The 18,266-nt window shown below is 40.7% G+C and overlaps 1 protein-coding gene across 4 annotated transcripts; it reads left to right on the top strand.

The window, feature by feature from the left end:
• The first annotated feature begins 338 nt into the window (after nt 1-338).
• On the top strand, nt 339-15,352 carry mphosph8 (M-phase phosphoprotein 8). 4 transcript variants are annotated; one of them, XM_017704641.2, is made up of 14 exons: nt 339-570; nt 4,509-4,658; nt 6,259-7,299; nt 8,283-8,373; nt 8,520-9,014; nt 9,459-9,581; nt 9,767-9,855; nt 10,159-10,299; nt 10,444-10,530; nt 10,641-10,795; nt 10,942-11,099; nt 11,314-11,438; nt 12,224-12,307; nt 12,905-15,352. In XM_017704641.2, the coding sequence occupies exons 1-14, from the start codon at nt 469-471 to the stop codon at nt 12,944-12,946; spliced, it is 2,883 nt and encodes a 960-aa protein (XP_017560130.2). In that variant the 5' UTR covers nt 339-468; the 3' UTR covers nt 12,947-15,352. The 4 variants fall into 4 exon arrangements, with proteins under 4 accessions (XP_017560130.2, XP_017560128.2, XP_017560129.2 ...); XM_017704639.2 differs by having other exon boundaries at nt 9,456-9,581; XM_017704640.2 differs by having other exon boundaries at nt 6,256-7,299.
• Nucleotides 15,353-18,266: the final 2,914 nt, after the last annotated feature.

Below are 18,266 nucleotides of genomic sequence, written 5' to 3'. Positions count from 1 at the left end.
TTTTTTCTGGGTGGATGGAATCCTACAATCCTATTATTTACAGAAATGTAATCCAATGCATGAGAGGAAATCCAGCAGGATTACTGAAAAACTGGACGAAATATAGACAACTAACTACCTGCGCTGTTGTGTGTAACCCGTGACAACAAACACAAGGAAGGTTAAAAAGCAATCGAAAGCTGTGTATTTCCAAACATCTGTTTCATTCACGAGTTTGTGTTTTGTTGTACGACTAATCGTGGAGGGCGAGTGTGGGCGAATTGGGGTCGTCCCTGTGTAACCTTTGATTTCTGTGTAGAGGCGCTAACACGTTTCTCCTCCCACCGTGACCCGCCCAGCGCTCCCTCCACCTTAACCAGAACAGCCCGCTGCAGCTCCGGACCAGTTTTCCTTGCGCCAGGCCTTTCGTGCAATGCTTAAAATTATCGTGAGCTAGAAAACTAAAGGTTGCGTCTTGTTCACGTACAGATGGCTTCGGGTGCCGAGAGAGCGGAGCCCGGTGACAGCGAGCAAGATGAAGAAGAGGACGTGTACGAAGTGGAGAAGATTATTGACATGCGAGTGGAAGATGTGAGTGTGGTGGAGGGGCTACTGTTCGGCTAGAGACATCAGACAGGCTGGGATGCCATCTTGTTCGCTAAGCTAATGTTAGCCACGTAGTCGTTCCGAAATCAAAAGTAGATAAACTGCGTTCGCCAAGCAAGCTGTTAAAAGGGCGAGAAAAGGCTAGCGAGCCCGCTTTCTCCCATGCATAGCACTCCCAACGCTTGCTAAAAGGGTAACGAGTTAGCTGAGCTAGGTTAACTTTCCTCTCGTTAGCCGCTGGCTAGCTGCTAGCTGGGTCGCGTCTCTGCTGGGTTAGCGAAAAAGCTAAGCTAGCGCTGTTACTACGGAGCCAGCTGTGTCGCTGTTGCTTAACGTACGTAGTTTAAAACATGCCGTGTACTCCGTTTTTTATTTATAGACACTATTGGAAGAATGGTTGTTTTATTTGAACTGCCTGGAGGAAAGTGTCCAGGCGCCTCCTGCTTTCACTGAACTGTTGACATTAGAGATCAGGCAAACAGTCTCCGCTCAGACCGGCGCCTCACTCACTGACTGGCGACGTTGTCAGCAAAGGTTTTAGGATTTCCACTAATAATTGGCTGTTATGTTGAGGTTAACCTTTGCAGTTGTCCGTCGTGGGGGCTCCCTGTCGATTAATCCTAAACCGCCCACCCTAACTGTCCCCGTACTTCGATTTGTTTTCACTTCTCGTGTGTTTGAGATGTGCGATGACAAACACGCAGAACAGCCGTAGCTGCTGCATCACTGACGAGAAAGGAGCACTGGTCGGAGCACACGGGGATAAAGCAGCAGCAGCAGGTGGGATTCTTTCAGAGACCACTCGGACTCATGCATCAGATATCAGCACTAGACGTTTCCAAGTGGACGAATAAACTTTTTTCTGAAGCGCCGCAGTGAATCAGCACTTTAGCTAAAGAAAACCACATTTGCGCTTGAGCAGGTTGGTCTGTTTGTGTAAGAGGGAGCTGTTTCACTGAGCTTTGCAAAATGGGAAACCGTGTCAGAAGCTCGTGCTGTAGCCTGTCGTTGTTTTTGAACAGGCGTGTTGTAATCTGGCTCTTGTCAACATTCCTCTTTCTGTTGAAGAGCTTTATGAACTGTGGCTTCATGCGGGCGCCCCTGAGAGGTGAACAGAGGGGCTATTACATTACAGCTTGATGACATCATCGTGCAGACCTGAAGTGCTCTGTTTACTACAGCGGTGCTAAAATGCAGACAGATTGCTGTGGGTCTGCGTGCTCCTTTGAATCCGGACTTGTTCTTGCACAGATGCATTCAGTCTGCACTGTTAACAGTTTGATCAGCTATAGCTGCCTTTTGCACTGCTGTTTGATTATTATAGTCTGGCTCTGGTACTGTCTATTAACAGACTGCAGGCTTGGTGTCATAAAGTCATGTGCATTTGGAGCTGCTGCCGAGCATGTCATGAGTGTTGTAGGAGGTGCACTGTTTTAACCTGTTTCTATCTGGAGGATCGCCATGCACAGGTGCTGTATCAAAGAGGTTTATTATAAAGGAGTAAGAGATATGAAGAGGAACAGGGAAAAGGAAGAGGAGTGGCAGACAGTTAGAGGAAATAGCATAAAATGAGGCCAGAGTAGATCAAATGCTTGAGAGAGTAAATGACAGTGCAAGCAGGAGGGGTGTAAATGAGGAAGAAGCTCTTGCTGGAGATAAAAGCTATGCCTCTTATCGTGTGTGGGCTCCAGCTCCACCGAATCCTGCCGCAATAGCACTTGTGCTTTAGAGCTGTGTGCTGTGAGAGATAAGGGACAGTGACAGCAAAATCCAATAGTCCATCTACAGCAGTGCTGATAGTCATTGAACTGCCTTTTTAACAGCTGTCCATTCTCAAGCATTGACTGTGAGGTTATTTTTGTTGTGTGTGTCTGTGCATGCATGACTGTACATGTCTGCATGTGTGTGTTCAGCTACTTTTGCTATTAAGTAAATCTGGATTTCTGGAGGATTGCAATACATTTTTAAGGTAACTGACAGAACATCTCGCATTACTCAGTAGTGCCTGTTTTGTCATTTTGATGTGGACTTTGTAATTTGTGACATCCATGCAGCCAGTGCTAAAACATTTTCAGTGACTGCCTCTGTACATTTCTGTGCTCTCTTGAACACTAAAAGGTCTATGTTTGCCAATGGTCAAAAACCTGCAACATGATTATCACACAGTGATTGACATTGTTATTTTGCATTGCATCTGGCCACAACACTTCACCACGTGGCTACAAAAAATGCAGAGCGCTTTCCTTAAAAAAAAAAAAAAAAAAACACATAAAACCAGACATGTTGAATTTTCACACATACACAAATGTCCACCTCTTAATAACAACTTCTTTTCACAATCCTGCACAAGATCAATGGCCTGTTTGGTAGGATATGACAGCATATATTGAGCTAATGTGTTTCTGTAATTCTTCCAAAAAAAAATCTAAATCTTGGCCACACTTGTTGTTGGCCAGTGCAAATGCTTGTCTGTCTACACTGATTACATCTGACTTAGACATGTCTTTTAGGTATAGACCTAAAAGACATGTCAGGACCATGTCAGACCGGACAGATCCCATGTCCGGGTATACTTCTACTGGGGCTGAAAGATTCATCGTTTCAAAATTGAAATCATAAATTTAAAGGGCTGCAAGTCAATACAGTATCCACAATGTTATTAACGATTGAAAGTGGAGAAATTTAACTTGACACTGAGCTTGTGAACTGCCAGTAAATGAGTTAGACAATTCAAAAGCATCCGAACACACACGCTGTGTATGTGCTAACACAACCGCAACTAACTGGCAGTCTGGCACACTGTGTTTGCCATTCAAGCCTCAGGCTGCAGAAAACTGATATGCTTCTTTTCAGGACCAAAAAAAAAAAAAACAGTTCTAGAGCTTAATTTATGGAAAGTAATCAAAGTTTAAGTCATGGTTACAACAGAAAAATCACAGTTCAACATTTTTCAAATAGTTTAGCCCTAATGTCTACCACATATGACACAATGCTACCAAAAACCCTTCATTGATTAGAAGAGATTTTATATTAGTATATTTGCATAGTGAAATTTCAGGTGCCCTAATATGTCTGTAATCGCTGATATAGATTAACACGTGGACTCTTCTGTCTGAGTTACAGTGATAGTGCTGACTTAGCAAATGCCTGTCATGATAGAAAATCAGTAGGGTATCAGAGTCTTCTCTTGCACTGTGTGTCTGTATGTTTTGAGTGATGAAACAAGAGAGCCAGTATGGGCTGTGAGCCAGTTCAGTCACTCTGAGTGCAACAGACAGACTGTTTAGTACTAAACTTTGGCGCTCTCTGACAGAGAGCTTGATGTCTGCATACGCGCAACACAGCATGCACACTATTATGAGTGATTTGTAGGCTTATATTGGTTTCAGCTGATCACAGATGCTGGGGCTTACCTTTGATATTCAAGGAGAAGATTACGAAGGGTATTACGAAAGCAAAGATTGAATCACCATTTTGAACATGGGCTGGTGTGATAAGCAGAAAGAGGAAACAGCAAGAGTGATGGACAGGAAAGAAGTCCCACCCACTCTGATCTAGATGAATGCAGATCATTGTGTTCAGAGTCTGTGATTATTCAAGTGCTGCCAAGAAACGGAGGCAGATAGACAGTTCCATTGGTTACTGTTACTTAGCAACATGGTGAATAATGAGCATCTGTGAAATTCACCTGTGCATCTCAAAAATTGTCCACTGAGTATTAATTCCACTAATGAATGGTGCCAATCAAAAGTGTAATACTGAAGTACCCATTGATAATATTTGAACACCAGTAGCACTGAAGTCAGGTTCATTCTGGCAGTCTCTTTTTGCAGCTACAATGTCCTGTGCCACACTTGCTAATTGTGTGCTGAAAAGAAATGTAAGCATATCAGTGAACTGACCTTGTCTTTTGGTCCCTTTAGGGAGAAGTGCTGTACCGTGTGCGGTGGAAGAACTACACATCAGATGATGACACCTGGGAGCCCAAGGCCCACCTTGAGGACTGTAGTGAGGTGCTGCTGGCCTATGAGAGGGCCCTGGCTGAAAGAAAACCTAAGAAAGACTCCAGCATGGTGAGACAGCCCCAGCAGATTTTCAATCAGCAAAATGCCCATCATGAGATTAATTTGTACCTTAAGAAACAGAGAAAAAGAAAGAGGAAAAAGTATGAGTGACTTTCACATCATGTAACAATAATAATAATAATAATACATGACATTTGTATGGTGCTTTTGTAGGACCCAAAATGGGGTGCAAGAAACATGCATAACAGCATACAAACAGATGGCACAGCAGAGACAGATACAAATTCACAGCTATGAGCTATAATAGTTTAGGATAGAGGAAGGTTGTATGCAAGACAGAATATTTGTGTTTTAAGATTGGATTTGAATGAGGATAGAGAATTAGACTGCTGAATATGAGATGGGAGAGAGTTCCAGAGGCATGGAGCTTCTTTGGAAAGTGCATGATCGCCAAAGCTCTGGAGGTTAGAGGAGGAAATGGTGAGCAGACCAGCAGTAGAAGAACGAAGAATGTGCATAGGATTGGAGAAGGTCAGAGAGATAGGAAGGAGAAAGATTGTTCAGAGGTTTGTGAGAAGAAGGATCTTAAACTGAATACAGTCATTTATGGAAAGCCAATGGAGGTTTGGAGAACAGATATAATGTGGTGATGTGAGCAGTTGTAAGTCAGGAGATGAGCCACAGAGTTTTGAACCATTTGAAGTTTATGAAGTGATGAGCAGCTGATGCCTGCAAGAACAGAATTGCAATAATCTAAATGGCTAGATATAAAAGCATGAATGAGTTTCAGTAGCTGACTGAGAGAGAGATGGTTGGATTTTAGCTGTATTGCGCAAGTGAAAGAGGTTTTAACAGGGGAGCTGACATGAGCGACAAGTTTAAGCGAAAAGTTAAGGATGACTAGAACGACGAGTCTTACAAACATAATTAAAATTGACTGGTGTAGCTTGGTTAAGTGCATAGTAGTCACCAGCTTTTTTGCCATGTTCCGGTTGAGAAAAGCAATACTAGTTTTTGAAACACAGAACAGTTGTTGGAAAGAGAGCGAACATTAAGCAGAGCAAATGAGACACGTGAAGGAGCAGGAGCAAGAAAGCAAAGGTCACTGAAGTAAGAGGAGCAGATAAATGGGTGAATTGAAATGCGAGAGCAAGTCCAAAAAGAATGAATGTTGATACTATCAGAGTAAACATAATGACGTCGACAGGGAACACCAGCTCTACTGTCTGCTATTGCACTAATTTTGGGAAGGTGCTAGGAGTGACTATATTTATGTGGTTCCGTAGCAGTGCAAGGCAGATGGTGTGACTAAAACGGGGGTTCCAAAGATGAGTAGGGACAAGCTAAACTGGGGAAAAGTGGAGTAGCTAGCAATAATATCAGAGGGTTTAATAGATGCAGACAGGCCATAGGAGGATACTCAAAGGCAAGAGTGAGAGGTAGCATTATTATACTGTGTTACTCTGTGAAACAAAGGCCAGATTTGGGTTGTCATTTCAGTCAGGACTAGTGTCCAGGCATATCCGAGTTGGAGCAGGATAGCCAGGGATGCTAACAGCCAATCAGCTGGGGTGATAGCAGCTAGGCACTGCAGGCAGACTGTGTGACCAGTGTGTGGTTAATAGCAGTTGTTTTTAATTCCCAGAAGCTGCCTATGAAGAGTGACCTGTTCGATGCAAACTCTGAGAGTGAGAGTGACAAAGACGGGTCAAAAGAGTCACCTAGTAAGAAGAAGAAAAAGAAGAGGAGGCATGCTGAGGAATCAGAAGATGAAAAGTCAGTAAAAGAAAAGAAGAAAAAGAAGAAAGACAAGAAATGGAAGGAGGACAAACCACTGCCTGCTCCAGAGTCAGAAGAAGAGGAAGATGTTTCTACACCACCACCACCTTCCAAAAAAGAGAAGACCCCAGATGCAAAAAAGAGAGCCATTGAAAGCGATGATGATGATGATGATGATGATGACGATGACGGCGATGGTCCAGCTTTAGTCAAGAAACACAAGAAGGATGGCAGAGCTAAAGATGGAACAAAACAAAAAAAGGAAAGTGTTGAAGAGCGAAAGAAAAAAAAGGCTAAGTCAAAAAAGGAGATTGAGTCTTCGGAGGATGAGACAGACAAGAGCGACGTACCATCAGAGTCACACACTGATGACACAACGGCTACAGACAACCTCAACAGCACTGCAGCAAAACTGATAACCCCGAAATCAACAGAGAAGTCTTCTGGTGGTGATAATTCCAAGGCAAAGCAGAAGAATAAAAAGTCTGAACTGAAGTTGCAAGGTTTCAAAGATCTTATTCAGGACAAAAAGCCGAAAAAGACAGACAGCCCAGCTCCTTCACTTAAAGAGAGTGGCCTAAACAAGCTGAAGAGTCTGACTAGCAGCAAGAGCAGCAGTAAGTCATCTCGTAGTGAGGATGACCCTGACTCTGGTGATACAGGAGCCTCTGCAAAACCAAAAACTAAGGGTAAAGGCCAGGAATCAAACTGTCCTCCTCAGAAGGATTCTGTATCTTCATCTTCATCCTCTTCAGCTTTAGCTCCTTCCAACAAGTCCAGAGAGGAGGAGCCAAAGGAAGAAGGTGGGGAGAAAGGGGGGAACCCCAACAATCTTTTTGAAAAGTTCTTGCTGACCTGTGAAGCCAAGGACCGTGTACCCAGGAAGCAGGCTGTTCACACAACACCAAAGGTACAAGTCACCGCATCTGTACTTTTATTTATCTATTTATTGATTTGGATTTTGGCAGGTGTGCCTAGAGAATTAGCTCTAATTCATCCATGTTTAATTTTTAAAAAATAGCGCAGATTTGACTGTTTTTAATAACATATGAACCTGGTTCATGAAACCTTCATGCGATGTGGAAGCAAGCAGAGATTTGAGTGCAAATAATGAATAGGCTTCTTTTCATAAAATCAAGCGCCAGCCTACCAGTACCTCATTTACATATCATTTACATGAAGCACGTCTCAATTCATGCAGATGTTTCAGCAGCGAACCATTAAAAAGTCAGCTTTCAGCATCTGGTTGAGCCAGTTGCTGTTCTCCTATGCAGAGGTTAAGGTCAAGCAGTGAGCACACTGCTCCCCCTACTGAACAGACTTTATGCTGGTAAAATTACAACTCTGGAAAGAATAAAATGTGAAATAAGCAAAATTTCTTAGTTGTTTTAAGAAGGCAGAATAATGTGAGTGTGTAATGTGATTATTTTCCTAAAATAACATTTAAACAATGTAGTATTGCAGTGTGTCAGATGCTACTGCACTAGCTGTGTTTTTTTTGGCAACGTCTGTAGTATAAAAAGAAAACACAATGTAATGAAGTGGAAAATGGAATAACAGCATTTAGTCATACTAATGAATGTGTAAAAAGTACATCTACATTGCTTAGTGCATAAAGTTTTTCTATTACTGTTATTTTGTATTTCTATTCTTATTGGTTATTATAAATGATACTGATTTCACTGGTTAAAGAGAAATCAAGCATTTTTTTCAGGTTAATTTACACACCAGTTGCAGTCCTACCAGATGCAATTTGATCATACAGATCTGCCAAAGATGAAACTGATGAATCACAAAATTGTCAGTGACATATGGGAGTGCTCATTTTACAAGCAGATTGGACTGTATGCAAATTTGAAGGGATGTTTATGCTGATTTTGTGTCCTGTTTCAGAATTCAGGGAAGACTGATAAAAAGATGAAGCTGACAAAGGAGTCTCCAGTGCAGAAGCCCGAGTTGGACAAATCAGAAAAGGCCAAGGAGGGTGAGAATAATATGAATTCTTCTTTGTGTGTTTGTCATTTATCCAGTTGTAGTTCTGTTTTAGCTACAAACTGATTTCTTCCCTATATACTTAATTGTTTTCCTGTTAGTTTCACAGTGTTAATGTTTCTCCATTGTCTGTTCCAGGCCCAAGACCTGGTCAGAGTCCTGTTTCTTTCGAGGCAGAGGAGAAACAGGAAAAAACCACACCGGAGTCGGAGAGGAGCGACAGGTCAGATGAGCCTCCCACCAAGACAAAGGAGGAGATACAACGTGAACAGAAAGAAGAAGAGCAACGAAGAAGGAAAGAGAGGATTGAGGAGGAGGAGAGAAAGAGGAAAGAGAGGATAGAGGAAGCCCAGAGAGAAAGAAAAGCAAGGATGGAGGAGGCGCAGAGAGAGAGGCAGAGATTGGCAGAGGAGGCGCAGAGAGAGAGACAGAGATTGGCAGAGGAGGCACGGTTAGATCGTCTAGACCGGAGGTCTATGGTGGATGCTATGGTATCACCTGAGTCTACAGAGGACTCAAGGTGGAAGGAGAGGAGAAGGAGAAGGCGAGAGGACAGTGAGTCACGCCTCCTCATTGCCTGTGATGACAATCAGGACTCACAGGACCCCCTGGAACGCTCTGATAAAACTCCTGGTTTGTATTGCCTTCAACAGAGATGCTAGTCTTATTTTCATTCAGCTTTTTGTTGTTGCGTTTTTTTTAACTTATTGTTACTTATTATTTAATTATTATAATGCAGTTGCTGTGTAGACATACGTTACTTTTCTGTACAGCCATTTCAAACTTGGTTTTAGTGTAGATGGAGTCTGGTCAGATGATGCTTTAAAATATGAGCACAGTGTAAGCCTCAAATTGAACTGCCTCAAAACAATTGTGCATTTTCTATCACAATTTCAGTAAATTCACCAGCCAATTTAACATATGTATTCATAGCTTGTCTTGATGGGATAAAATTGTTTTCAGATGTTTTCATTAACCGTGCTTCATGGTGTAATGATCAAACAAATGTGAAATAGTCAGCACACAAAAAGAGGTAGCTGCAGCCATTCTTAAACGCTGTGGTTGTGCATCTAGCAGACAGGGGGCCGCCTTCTCTCAACCTTGGGGTGGAGCTGAAGCTGGACTGGATGACACTGGAGGACTTCCAGAAACACTTGAATGGAGAGGATGAGAATCTTTCTCCACTAGCCTTAACTCCTGGTGAGGGTTTTTTTTTTGTTTGTTTGTTTGTTTGTTTTGTTTTATTTATATATATATATATATATATATATATATATATATATATATATATATATATATAGATTTGTTTGTTTTTACACTAACCCTCAAACATTAATAATAACAAAAACTTTATTTTTCTTCATTTCACATGTTCACAAATACAGGTGAACTACGGGAAGCTGTAAAAAATGGGAATTATATGGCTGTGAAACGTGCACTCAGTTCCAAAGAGGACTACAATCTGGATCAGGAGGTAAGCACCTTCTTTGTCTGGTTCCTGTATTTAAGTTTTGGGTGATAAGTGTTGCTTGTGTCACCTTAATCTCAATCAGTACCTACTGAAACAGTACAGTGGCTGCTTTGGTACCAGTTTTAAGTTTACTGCTTGTAATTGTTAATTCTTGTTGCTACTCACAATATTAAAAAGTAACCTGTAACTTTAATCATTCTGTTGATCCAAAAAACTTTAACACACTAAGCTTGATATGTGTTTGATCCCCTTGCATTTTGCTTTCCATGCGTGCTTGTGTGCGTGGGAACGGTCTTGCCTCTGCAGGATTCCAGTGGTATGTCCCTCTCCATGCTGGCTGCTGCAAGCGGACAGGATGACATCCTCCGGCTGCTGATTAAGAAAGGAGTGAAGGTGAATGGAAGGCAGAAGAATGGTACCACGGCCCTTATGCACGCTGCTGAGAAGGTAATTAGCATCATGCTGCTGAAGCGCTCCTTCAGACACGCATGAAGATTATGCAAGACATCTGTTTGTGTCATTCACTCAATCTTGTGACAATATGGTTGTAAAAAGATGATCTGCAACAACCTTTTACTTTATTCTATCCAGAATTTCCTGACCACAGTGGCCATTCTCCTAGAGGCAGGATCGTGCCTAAATGCTCAAACACTGGGTGGGGAGACAGCCCTTATGAAGGTGAGGAAAGAACATCAAAGTGTTTCAGATGTTCTCATTCTGCTTTCTTTCATGGATTGTTCGTTTTAATGCTCAATTGCCATGAATGTTGATTGCTTCTTCTGTGTTAGGCTTGTAAAAGGGGAAATGCGGATGTAGTTCGCCTCCTGCTGGAATACGGAGCTGACTGCAACATCCTCTCTAAGCACAAGAACACAGCCTTGCACTTTGCCAAGCTCAGCAACAACCTCATGGTATATGACCTCATCAAAGACCATATCCAGACGTGAGTGCACTCTAAAAGAGACTCTGACTTCACAGCATAAACCATTAGATTTAGATTTTATGCAAGCATTGCTTGAAACTAGACAGTTGTTTAAGTGGTCATGATGTTTTCATTATGGAGCACCTTGTGAACTTAATTGTCTGCAGGTTATCAACAGTAGCGGAGGAGACAATCAGAGCATATTTTGAGTCACGTTTGGCTCTGCTGGAGCCAGTGTTTCCTCTGGCCTGCCATCGCCTGTGTGAAGGACCAGATTTTTCACTGGAATTCAATTACAAACCTCCACAACCCACACCTGGAGAAGGTAATTCACAAAGCACTAACAGCTTACAGAGATCACTATAAAGACAGTTAGTGGAAATATTCATCCTTGAGTCAGTGCAATTGTCATCTCCAATAATGCCAAGTTATCAGGTGTAAAATTGCGGTAATTCTAATGTCGAAACAATAATTTGATATATCAGCTGCCAATATATTGTGCACCTCTAAGTGCAGGTGTTTTCTGTTTCATGTCCCAGGATCAGGTATCCTGCTCTTTATCTTCCATGCTAACTTTATGAGTGAGATCACAGCCAGACTCTGCGGGCCTTGTAGCGTCCATGCTGTCATCCTTAACGACAAGTTCCAGCTGCCCATCTTCCTTGTAAGACTTGGACCTCATTCTTTGAGCATATGAACAGTAATGGGTTTTTCCACTGCCACATTATACTTAATTCTAATCACATGCATATGTACATGCACACGTTGGCTGTTTTGAGGAGCAGTGTTCTCAAACTTTTTTGTCTATCTGGGTGACTAAAAGCTATATCCACTAGAAGGCAAGTCAAGTGTAAAACACCCCGTGCTGGCATGAATATATCTTAATTGATTGTTGCGCTACATCAGAGAAAGCAAAGTTAACAATGAGAAGCATAACCACTGAGTAGACGTATGTTGTTTAATGCAGGAGTGTCATCTGCAAAGGGCAGACATGGCTCCAGGTTTACCTTCAAAACAGAGGCACACCTGATTGTACTTGTTTATTAATTTAGTCTTCATCTTTAAACAGTTCATCTTTAAATCATGTGTGCTCTTGCACTGGTGGAAAGAAAATCCACAGCCACACCAGCTTTTAGCTGATAAGATGCACTGCGCCTGGCTTTATGTGAGAAAATGGCAGAAATGGTAGTCATGGTTTCTCAGTCTGCAGCTGACCTCACATCCCAGTGAATTGCGTATTGTTAGTTTCTAAGGATGCACACAAACTAAGCTTCAAATGAATGCAGGATAAGAGGCCATCTTGCATGTGCATCCATGTGGTTAGTGAAGCATACTGTGGCTATTAAATTGCTCCCTTTTTCACTTCTGTGCTTGCTCTAATTAGCACTGTAGTAATTGTGGTCTGCTCCAATATCTTCAGTTCACCTGCCTGTGCTCTTCTCTTAACAGGATAGCCACTTTATTTATTCCTTCAGCCCTGTTCCAGGAGTCAACAAACTCTTTATTCGTCTGGCTGAGTCACCCACAGCTAAGGTGAGGGAGCTGTACTGGTGGAGAGATGCTAATCACATGTAACTTGGATGCACATGCTATAAAATAGATGTATGGGGTTACAGAATTAAGACCTTTGCATAATGCGTGGACTTTTTTTTTTTTTTTTTTTTTTTTTTTTTTTTTTTTTTTTTTTAGTTTAGTTTAGTTTTTAATTCAGATCTGTTTGATGGCGAAAGATGTAGTCTTGTAGATATAACAAGTGTGGCTCTTGTATGTAGGCTACATTCTGAGTAAACTCAGCTAACACTACTTAGTTTGATAAATGAAGGTAAAAGTAAATAATATAGGCCAGAGATCTTCTGGTTCTGGATATTCTAATCACTGGTAGGTATGACAGAGTTACTTACACAAGCAGTTCAGTGAACAACCAGTAATTAGAAAAAAAACAAGGCTGCAAACATGAATCAAGTTCTGGATTTGATGACCTGACATTTGATAGAAATTACAAATCACAATTACATAAAGAACTGTTTTATAATTGCACCCCAGATTAAATTATGAGGTGCCTAGAGATTTTAATCTCTACTGCAGATGGATTATTTTAATCAGAGACTGTATCTTTCTGTATCTCCACAGGTTAAACTTCTCATCTGTGCATATAGAGTCCAGCAACAGTGATGCCCAGAGCTCCTGCACAGGTCATGTTCAGCGCAAAATCTCAGCCACTCTTAAGAACTGAGTCATTTCCCAAACCTGTACTCTGTGTCGCAAGGCATGCCAGGCAGAAGAGGCGGTTTATGTACAGTGTCTGCTCTGTTTTATAGCCTCTAAATGAAGGCCCAAAGACACTACAGTCTTTCATAGCAAACCTTGGACTGTTTGGGTACATGTTCAGCAAAAGTGTGAGAAATGTTTTATTAGTTTGGGGGAAAAAATCTGTTTTTGTCCAAAATGTTTTGGATAATTCCTGCAGATATAGTTAAAACAGGTGGGAGGAGTGGATATTGATTATTGATCTAAGGGTCATTTGTAAATGTTTGTAAAGGTTTTTCTTCTTTTTAAATAGAATAATTTATCACTCCAGATTTACCTGTAGTTCTTTTTGTGTTATTGGCACTCATCACTATGGATTTGCCTCATGTGCTATGTGTATGTGTGAGAGAGAAAGGATGAGAGAAATTAGTTTTTGCCCCTCTGTTGATTTGTACTTGTGGGACCAGGATGTTACAGGACCTAAGCCCTTTTAACCATCACAGTTGATTATTTAGTCCTGCCCATTGTTTTTGCCCTTTTTTGAATGTTTCTGCTATTTTACACTGAACTTAATAGTTGTCTTGGGCAGTCTAACTGTAGGTTTGTTTGTGTAGGATATTAATATACCTATGAATCCTGGATTTTTTTTTTTTTTTTTTCAAACATTACGGGTGAAGTGTACGTGTGTTTGAGAGATCTATTTTAAGGGCTAGTATCTGCTGAGAGGAGAGAGGAGCCATGTCTGGTGATGCAATTTGTTTAGAAATGAACAATTTGTCTCATCCCCATTAAGATCATAATATCCATTGGTGTTGATTTATGAAGTGGTATTTTTTTTCCCTCCTTCATGCACATTTCTCAGTGCTGCCTTTTTTTGTTTCACCTGTTTGGTATGATTGGTCATGTTGGTGTATATAGTCTATATCAGCTCAGGTAGTTTGGTCATATAGAAAATAGCCCCCCGTGCATTTCCTAGATATCAGCCAAGATTAAAGTCAGGTTTGTTACCATACCAGAAATCCATCTGGAATCTGTATGCTGCACAGCATATCCTTTTACCGTTATCCCTTTAACTTTTTTTTTTTTTTCCCCCCCTTCGCTTCTCTCATCTTTACAATATGGCCTGTGTGTGATAACGTGAAAGAGTGAGGGTATGCACATAGCTTGGCTTCCTCTTCAAATAAACTGTACATATGTTTCCATAACACTTAAGTGATTTTGTTGCTTAATTTATTAGGGCGATAAATATAAACTGTCACAAGAAAATGTCTTCACTGATGTATATTGATGAATTTCTTCTCACAGTTACTACTTGAATAGTATCTGCATCTTACTTTTATATTACTAAACTGAACATTATGCAAGACCATTGTAGACTGGACACTCAACAGTGAAAGAGGTGAGATGAGCTGTGGATCTAGACTGGCTGGCACAAAGCCAGACCAATGGATTCAGTACAGTAGGGGTTCTCTGTGTGATGTGGGTAGGATTTCATAGAACTGTGGCCTCATCTCCCTTTCTCTGTCTATAGAGGCAGGAATTAAGCCTGGCATGACGAATATGATTCTGCTTCTCAAAAGAAATGTTTAAATTCTTAAGTCTGACAATCATTTGTAGTTTGGCTGAAGTGTGTGAGGTGAGAGATCCCAAGATTGTACAAGCAATCCTGCGATGTTCATGACTTGTTTTTAATCTGATATTACACATGTTAAGACATTTGAGTTTGCATTAAAACCAAGTTTTGAAATGATGCTTATTTTAAAATGTGAAATTTTACTGTGGGTGCTCTTTGGAAGAATTTAATGCTGGCACCAACATGTCAAATGTGAAACTAAGTAGGTATCATAGATGTTTTGTATCAACAAATCTTTACAGAACCTGATGTAATTGCCATGTTGTAGTCATAACATGTGGTGGGCTTGGACTAATATAAAATTTCTCAAAGTAAAATTGTTAATCTAGGAAATGTTAAGACTGGTTTCTCCAGTGCAGTGGTTTACACCTGATGCACCCCATCAGGTAATTATCAAGCCTTTTTTTTTTTTTTTTGAGTTGAATTAAATGTGTTGGGCATTGAATAGCTGAAACTGTGCCAAGAAAGGCCCCTGCAGGACTGCAGTTGAGAAATGGCACTCTACTGGTCACAGCTAGCAGAGGACTGGTGGTGTTATATTTGGACACAACCAAATATTACCTCGCCTAAACCTGTCCATGAGCGGTGACACTAGCACAGGCCTTGTCTTATGGCGATCAATGGAAAGAACAGAATGGTGGTGATATGCCTCTGAAGATGTGCAGCCCTCACAAATAAACACTACATTATACAATTTATTAATATTGTGCTATATTATTTCAAATAAAATATGGAATATGAAGCACAGATGTATCTTTGTATTGAGTTAGGTGTCCTGGAACGGTTGATGCTGGCCCTGTTTATAGTAATATAGAAACATTTAAGCACCAAATTACAAGTATTGCTGAACACATCCTCTACACAGAACACACTTCTGCACATTTTAATACAATTAATGTTGCTGAATGTAGCATATTGGTGAAAAAAATGTGGCTTGTGCAAATGTTAGGGAACATTTTATATTTCGTTTTTTCAGTGTATTAAACTTGGCTAATAAATTTAAATTGTGCACTAGAGAAACTGAAGAGACATGCATGCTTAGAATACCAGCATGCATGTAATTTGTCCAGGGGGTATTCAAACTGGGGTGTTCATATGACTGTACTTTTAAATTTAGAACATTAGTATCAGCATCGCTGACTCTAGAGGTTTACTGGATACTAAAATGGACAAGTGGGTGTGATCATGTGAAGCGTCCTCAAGAAAAACAAGACTTTAGATTCTTATTAAATTGACAGATCTCGTAGACCCTTAAGCTCCTTGGGTATGAACGTGCTACTCAGAGTCATGACTCCTACACTTTCTCTCTTATTTCTCCTTCTCAATTCAATGTTCAATTAAACTTCCCCACCTCGCATCAGCACAAGCACACTTCAGACTTACTGGACCAAAGAGGGCATCCTGATTCCAGTCAAAAAATGAAATAACACTATTTTCCCTGTAACAATTCACTCAGCCCATAATTTGATTTGATTTATAATTAGATATTCTCACAACATCCATCCATCCATCCATTTTCTAAGCCGCTCCACTGTCAGGGTCGCGGGGGGGTGCTGGAGCCTATCCCAGCAGTCTTCGGGCGGATATTCTCACAACATCTTGAACAAAATTTAAATGTTACATCATACGTTAAAAACTTTACAGTCTACAGCTGGGAGGCAGGAGTACTTCTGGAGTGAATTATTAATTTGTGCTGTTTGCAAACTGGTACATCTGCAATAGACATGCTACCAATTTGCACTGTAATGTCAGGATGCATTGTTCTACTCCTAAAAAGTCTTTGAAAATGTGGCTAATCGTCCTAATTCCTCAGGTCTCTAATATTAAAAGAACACAATAAAACAAAAAGGCAGTGCATTAAAATAATTTGACAGGTTATAAAAAGGATCTTAAAGAACTAAAAATAGAAGTGTGGAAAATGTTCAGTTTGCTATGAATGAACAGATTATTGTCCATCCAGATAAGAGGTGATATAAAGGATATAAACTCAGGCCATCCATATAGCAGCAATGTGCATTGGTAAAGTATGTAATGCCCATGTACTAATGCCCATTGGTACAAGTAATGATGTAACATTGTCCAGGGACTTAAAGAAAGCTTGCCTTATAGCCTCATAATGGCTATATCGCATACCAGACAGAAACAAAGGGCTCTCTCTCTCTCTCTCTCTCTCTCTCTCTCTATATATATATATATATATATATATATATATATATATAAATATAAATATATATATATATATATATATATATATATATATATATATAATCATAGAGGGAGTAAAACTAAGATGTCTTCGCTTAAACAAGTAAATCTTAGTCCATATCAGTAATCTTAGGCTCATATCAGTAACAGCCTAGAAATTTGGACACATGTGCTGATGGAAAGCATCCATTATGTGCATGTTCAGGCTGTAACATGCCTTTGGTACAGAATGAATTCATTGGATATTGCAATGTTATAAAAATGCAACTGATGCGCATTTAGAGCGGTGCTTTAATTTTGATTAACTGTGAAATGTAACTGACTTAATAAGCTGATAAATATGCAACAGACGCTGGGGAAATCTGATTCATCAAAATGGTGGTCGCAGGCCTTTGCTCTTGTAGGCTGCTAGGCTAATAAGTTGCAACGCTCCACGCGGTAAGACAGCAGACCAAAGACTGGTGTGATCTCTGTCTCGCTCGCCATCATTTTGGAGGCATTAAGAGAGAAGTCTAAAATTTTGTACTGTATGTTATCTTCACCATTTCTTTGCATGCCATGCTGAAGGGACTCGTGTTAGATGGTTGTGTGGTTGATCGGTACTGTAGGGGGCAGCAGTACAGCGCACAGGCTTGAGTCTGACACAGAGCTCTAACCGAAGAGGAAAAGCCTGCGCTGCTCCGTGCAGTAGCGCTGGGTATTCATGGAGGAGTCGGTTCTTTTAGGCCAGTTCACCCAAGGAGTCGGTTCTTTCGGCTCTGAGTCGACTCCTTGAGGCCCAAAGTTGCAGGGCATGGTTCCCTCCATTATTGTCTGGTTGCTTTGAGCATGTGTGCAATATTTGTTATTATTAATCAAAAATCAACCTACTTAGACAAATAAGATTATATAAACGGTGCACCGACATTAGCCTCTTTCCCAGAATATGTCCGGTGATTTTGAACATGACTTTTCTGTGTAGATAAGCGGTTTAGTAAATGCTTGTGTTTTCTGTATACGCTACATTCGTATCCTAAGTCCGAGATGTACAAATGTCACTGCTCTTGTATATCGAGAACTTTCAGGTTGTATTTCTGCTTTTCTCTCGTAAAGGCATACGTGGAAATAATAACGTTTAGAAGCGTTATAAACGCAAAACAGCAACCTGTGCAAACAAGAACACGCACAGATTAAACTGGCGTTACTAGAAACCATCACCACAGATAACAAAGTAAAATAAATCTGGAAATCACCAACAAAGCCTTCCAAACTGGGTGGCTGAAGAACTAACCCGAGTGAGCCGGCTCTAATTGTTAAGTTCAAGGAGCCGTTCAAAACAACTTCGACACACTCCGTAAATGAGCCGTTGCGTTGTCAAAATAAAAGTCCCAAACCATATGACTGATTAAACGATAGTGGTGTTGATGT

The sequence above is a fragment of the Pygocentrus nattereri genome, chromosome 6 (genome assembly GCF_015220715.1).
Source record: "Pygocentrus nattereri isolate fPygNat1 chromosome 6, fPygNat1.pri, whole genome shotgun sequence".
NCBI lineage: Eukaryota > Metazoa > Chordata > Actinopteri > Characiformes > Serrasalmidae > Pygocentrus > Pygocentrus nattereri.
This window is presented reverse-complemented; position numbering and strand designations above follow the sequence as displayed.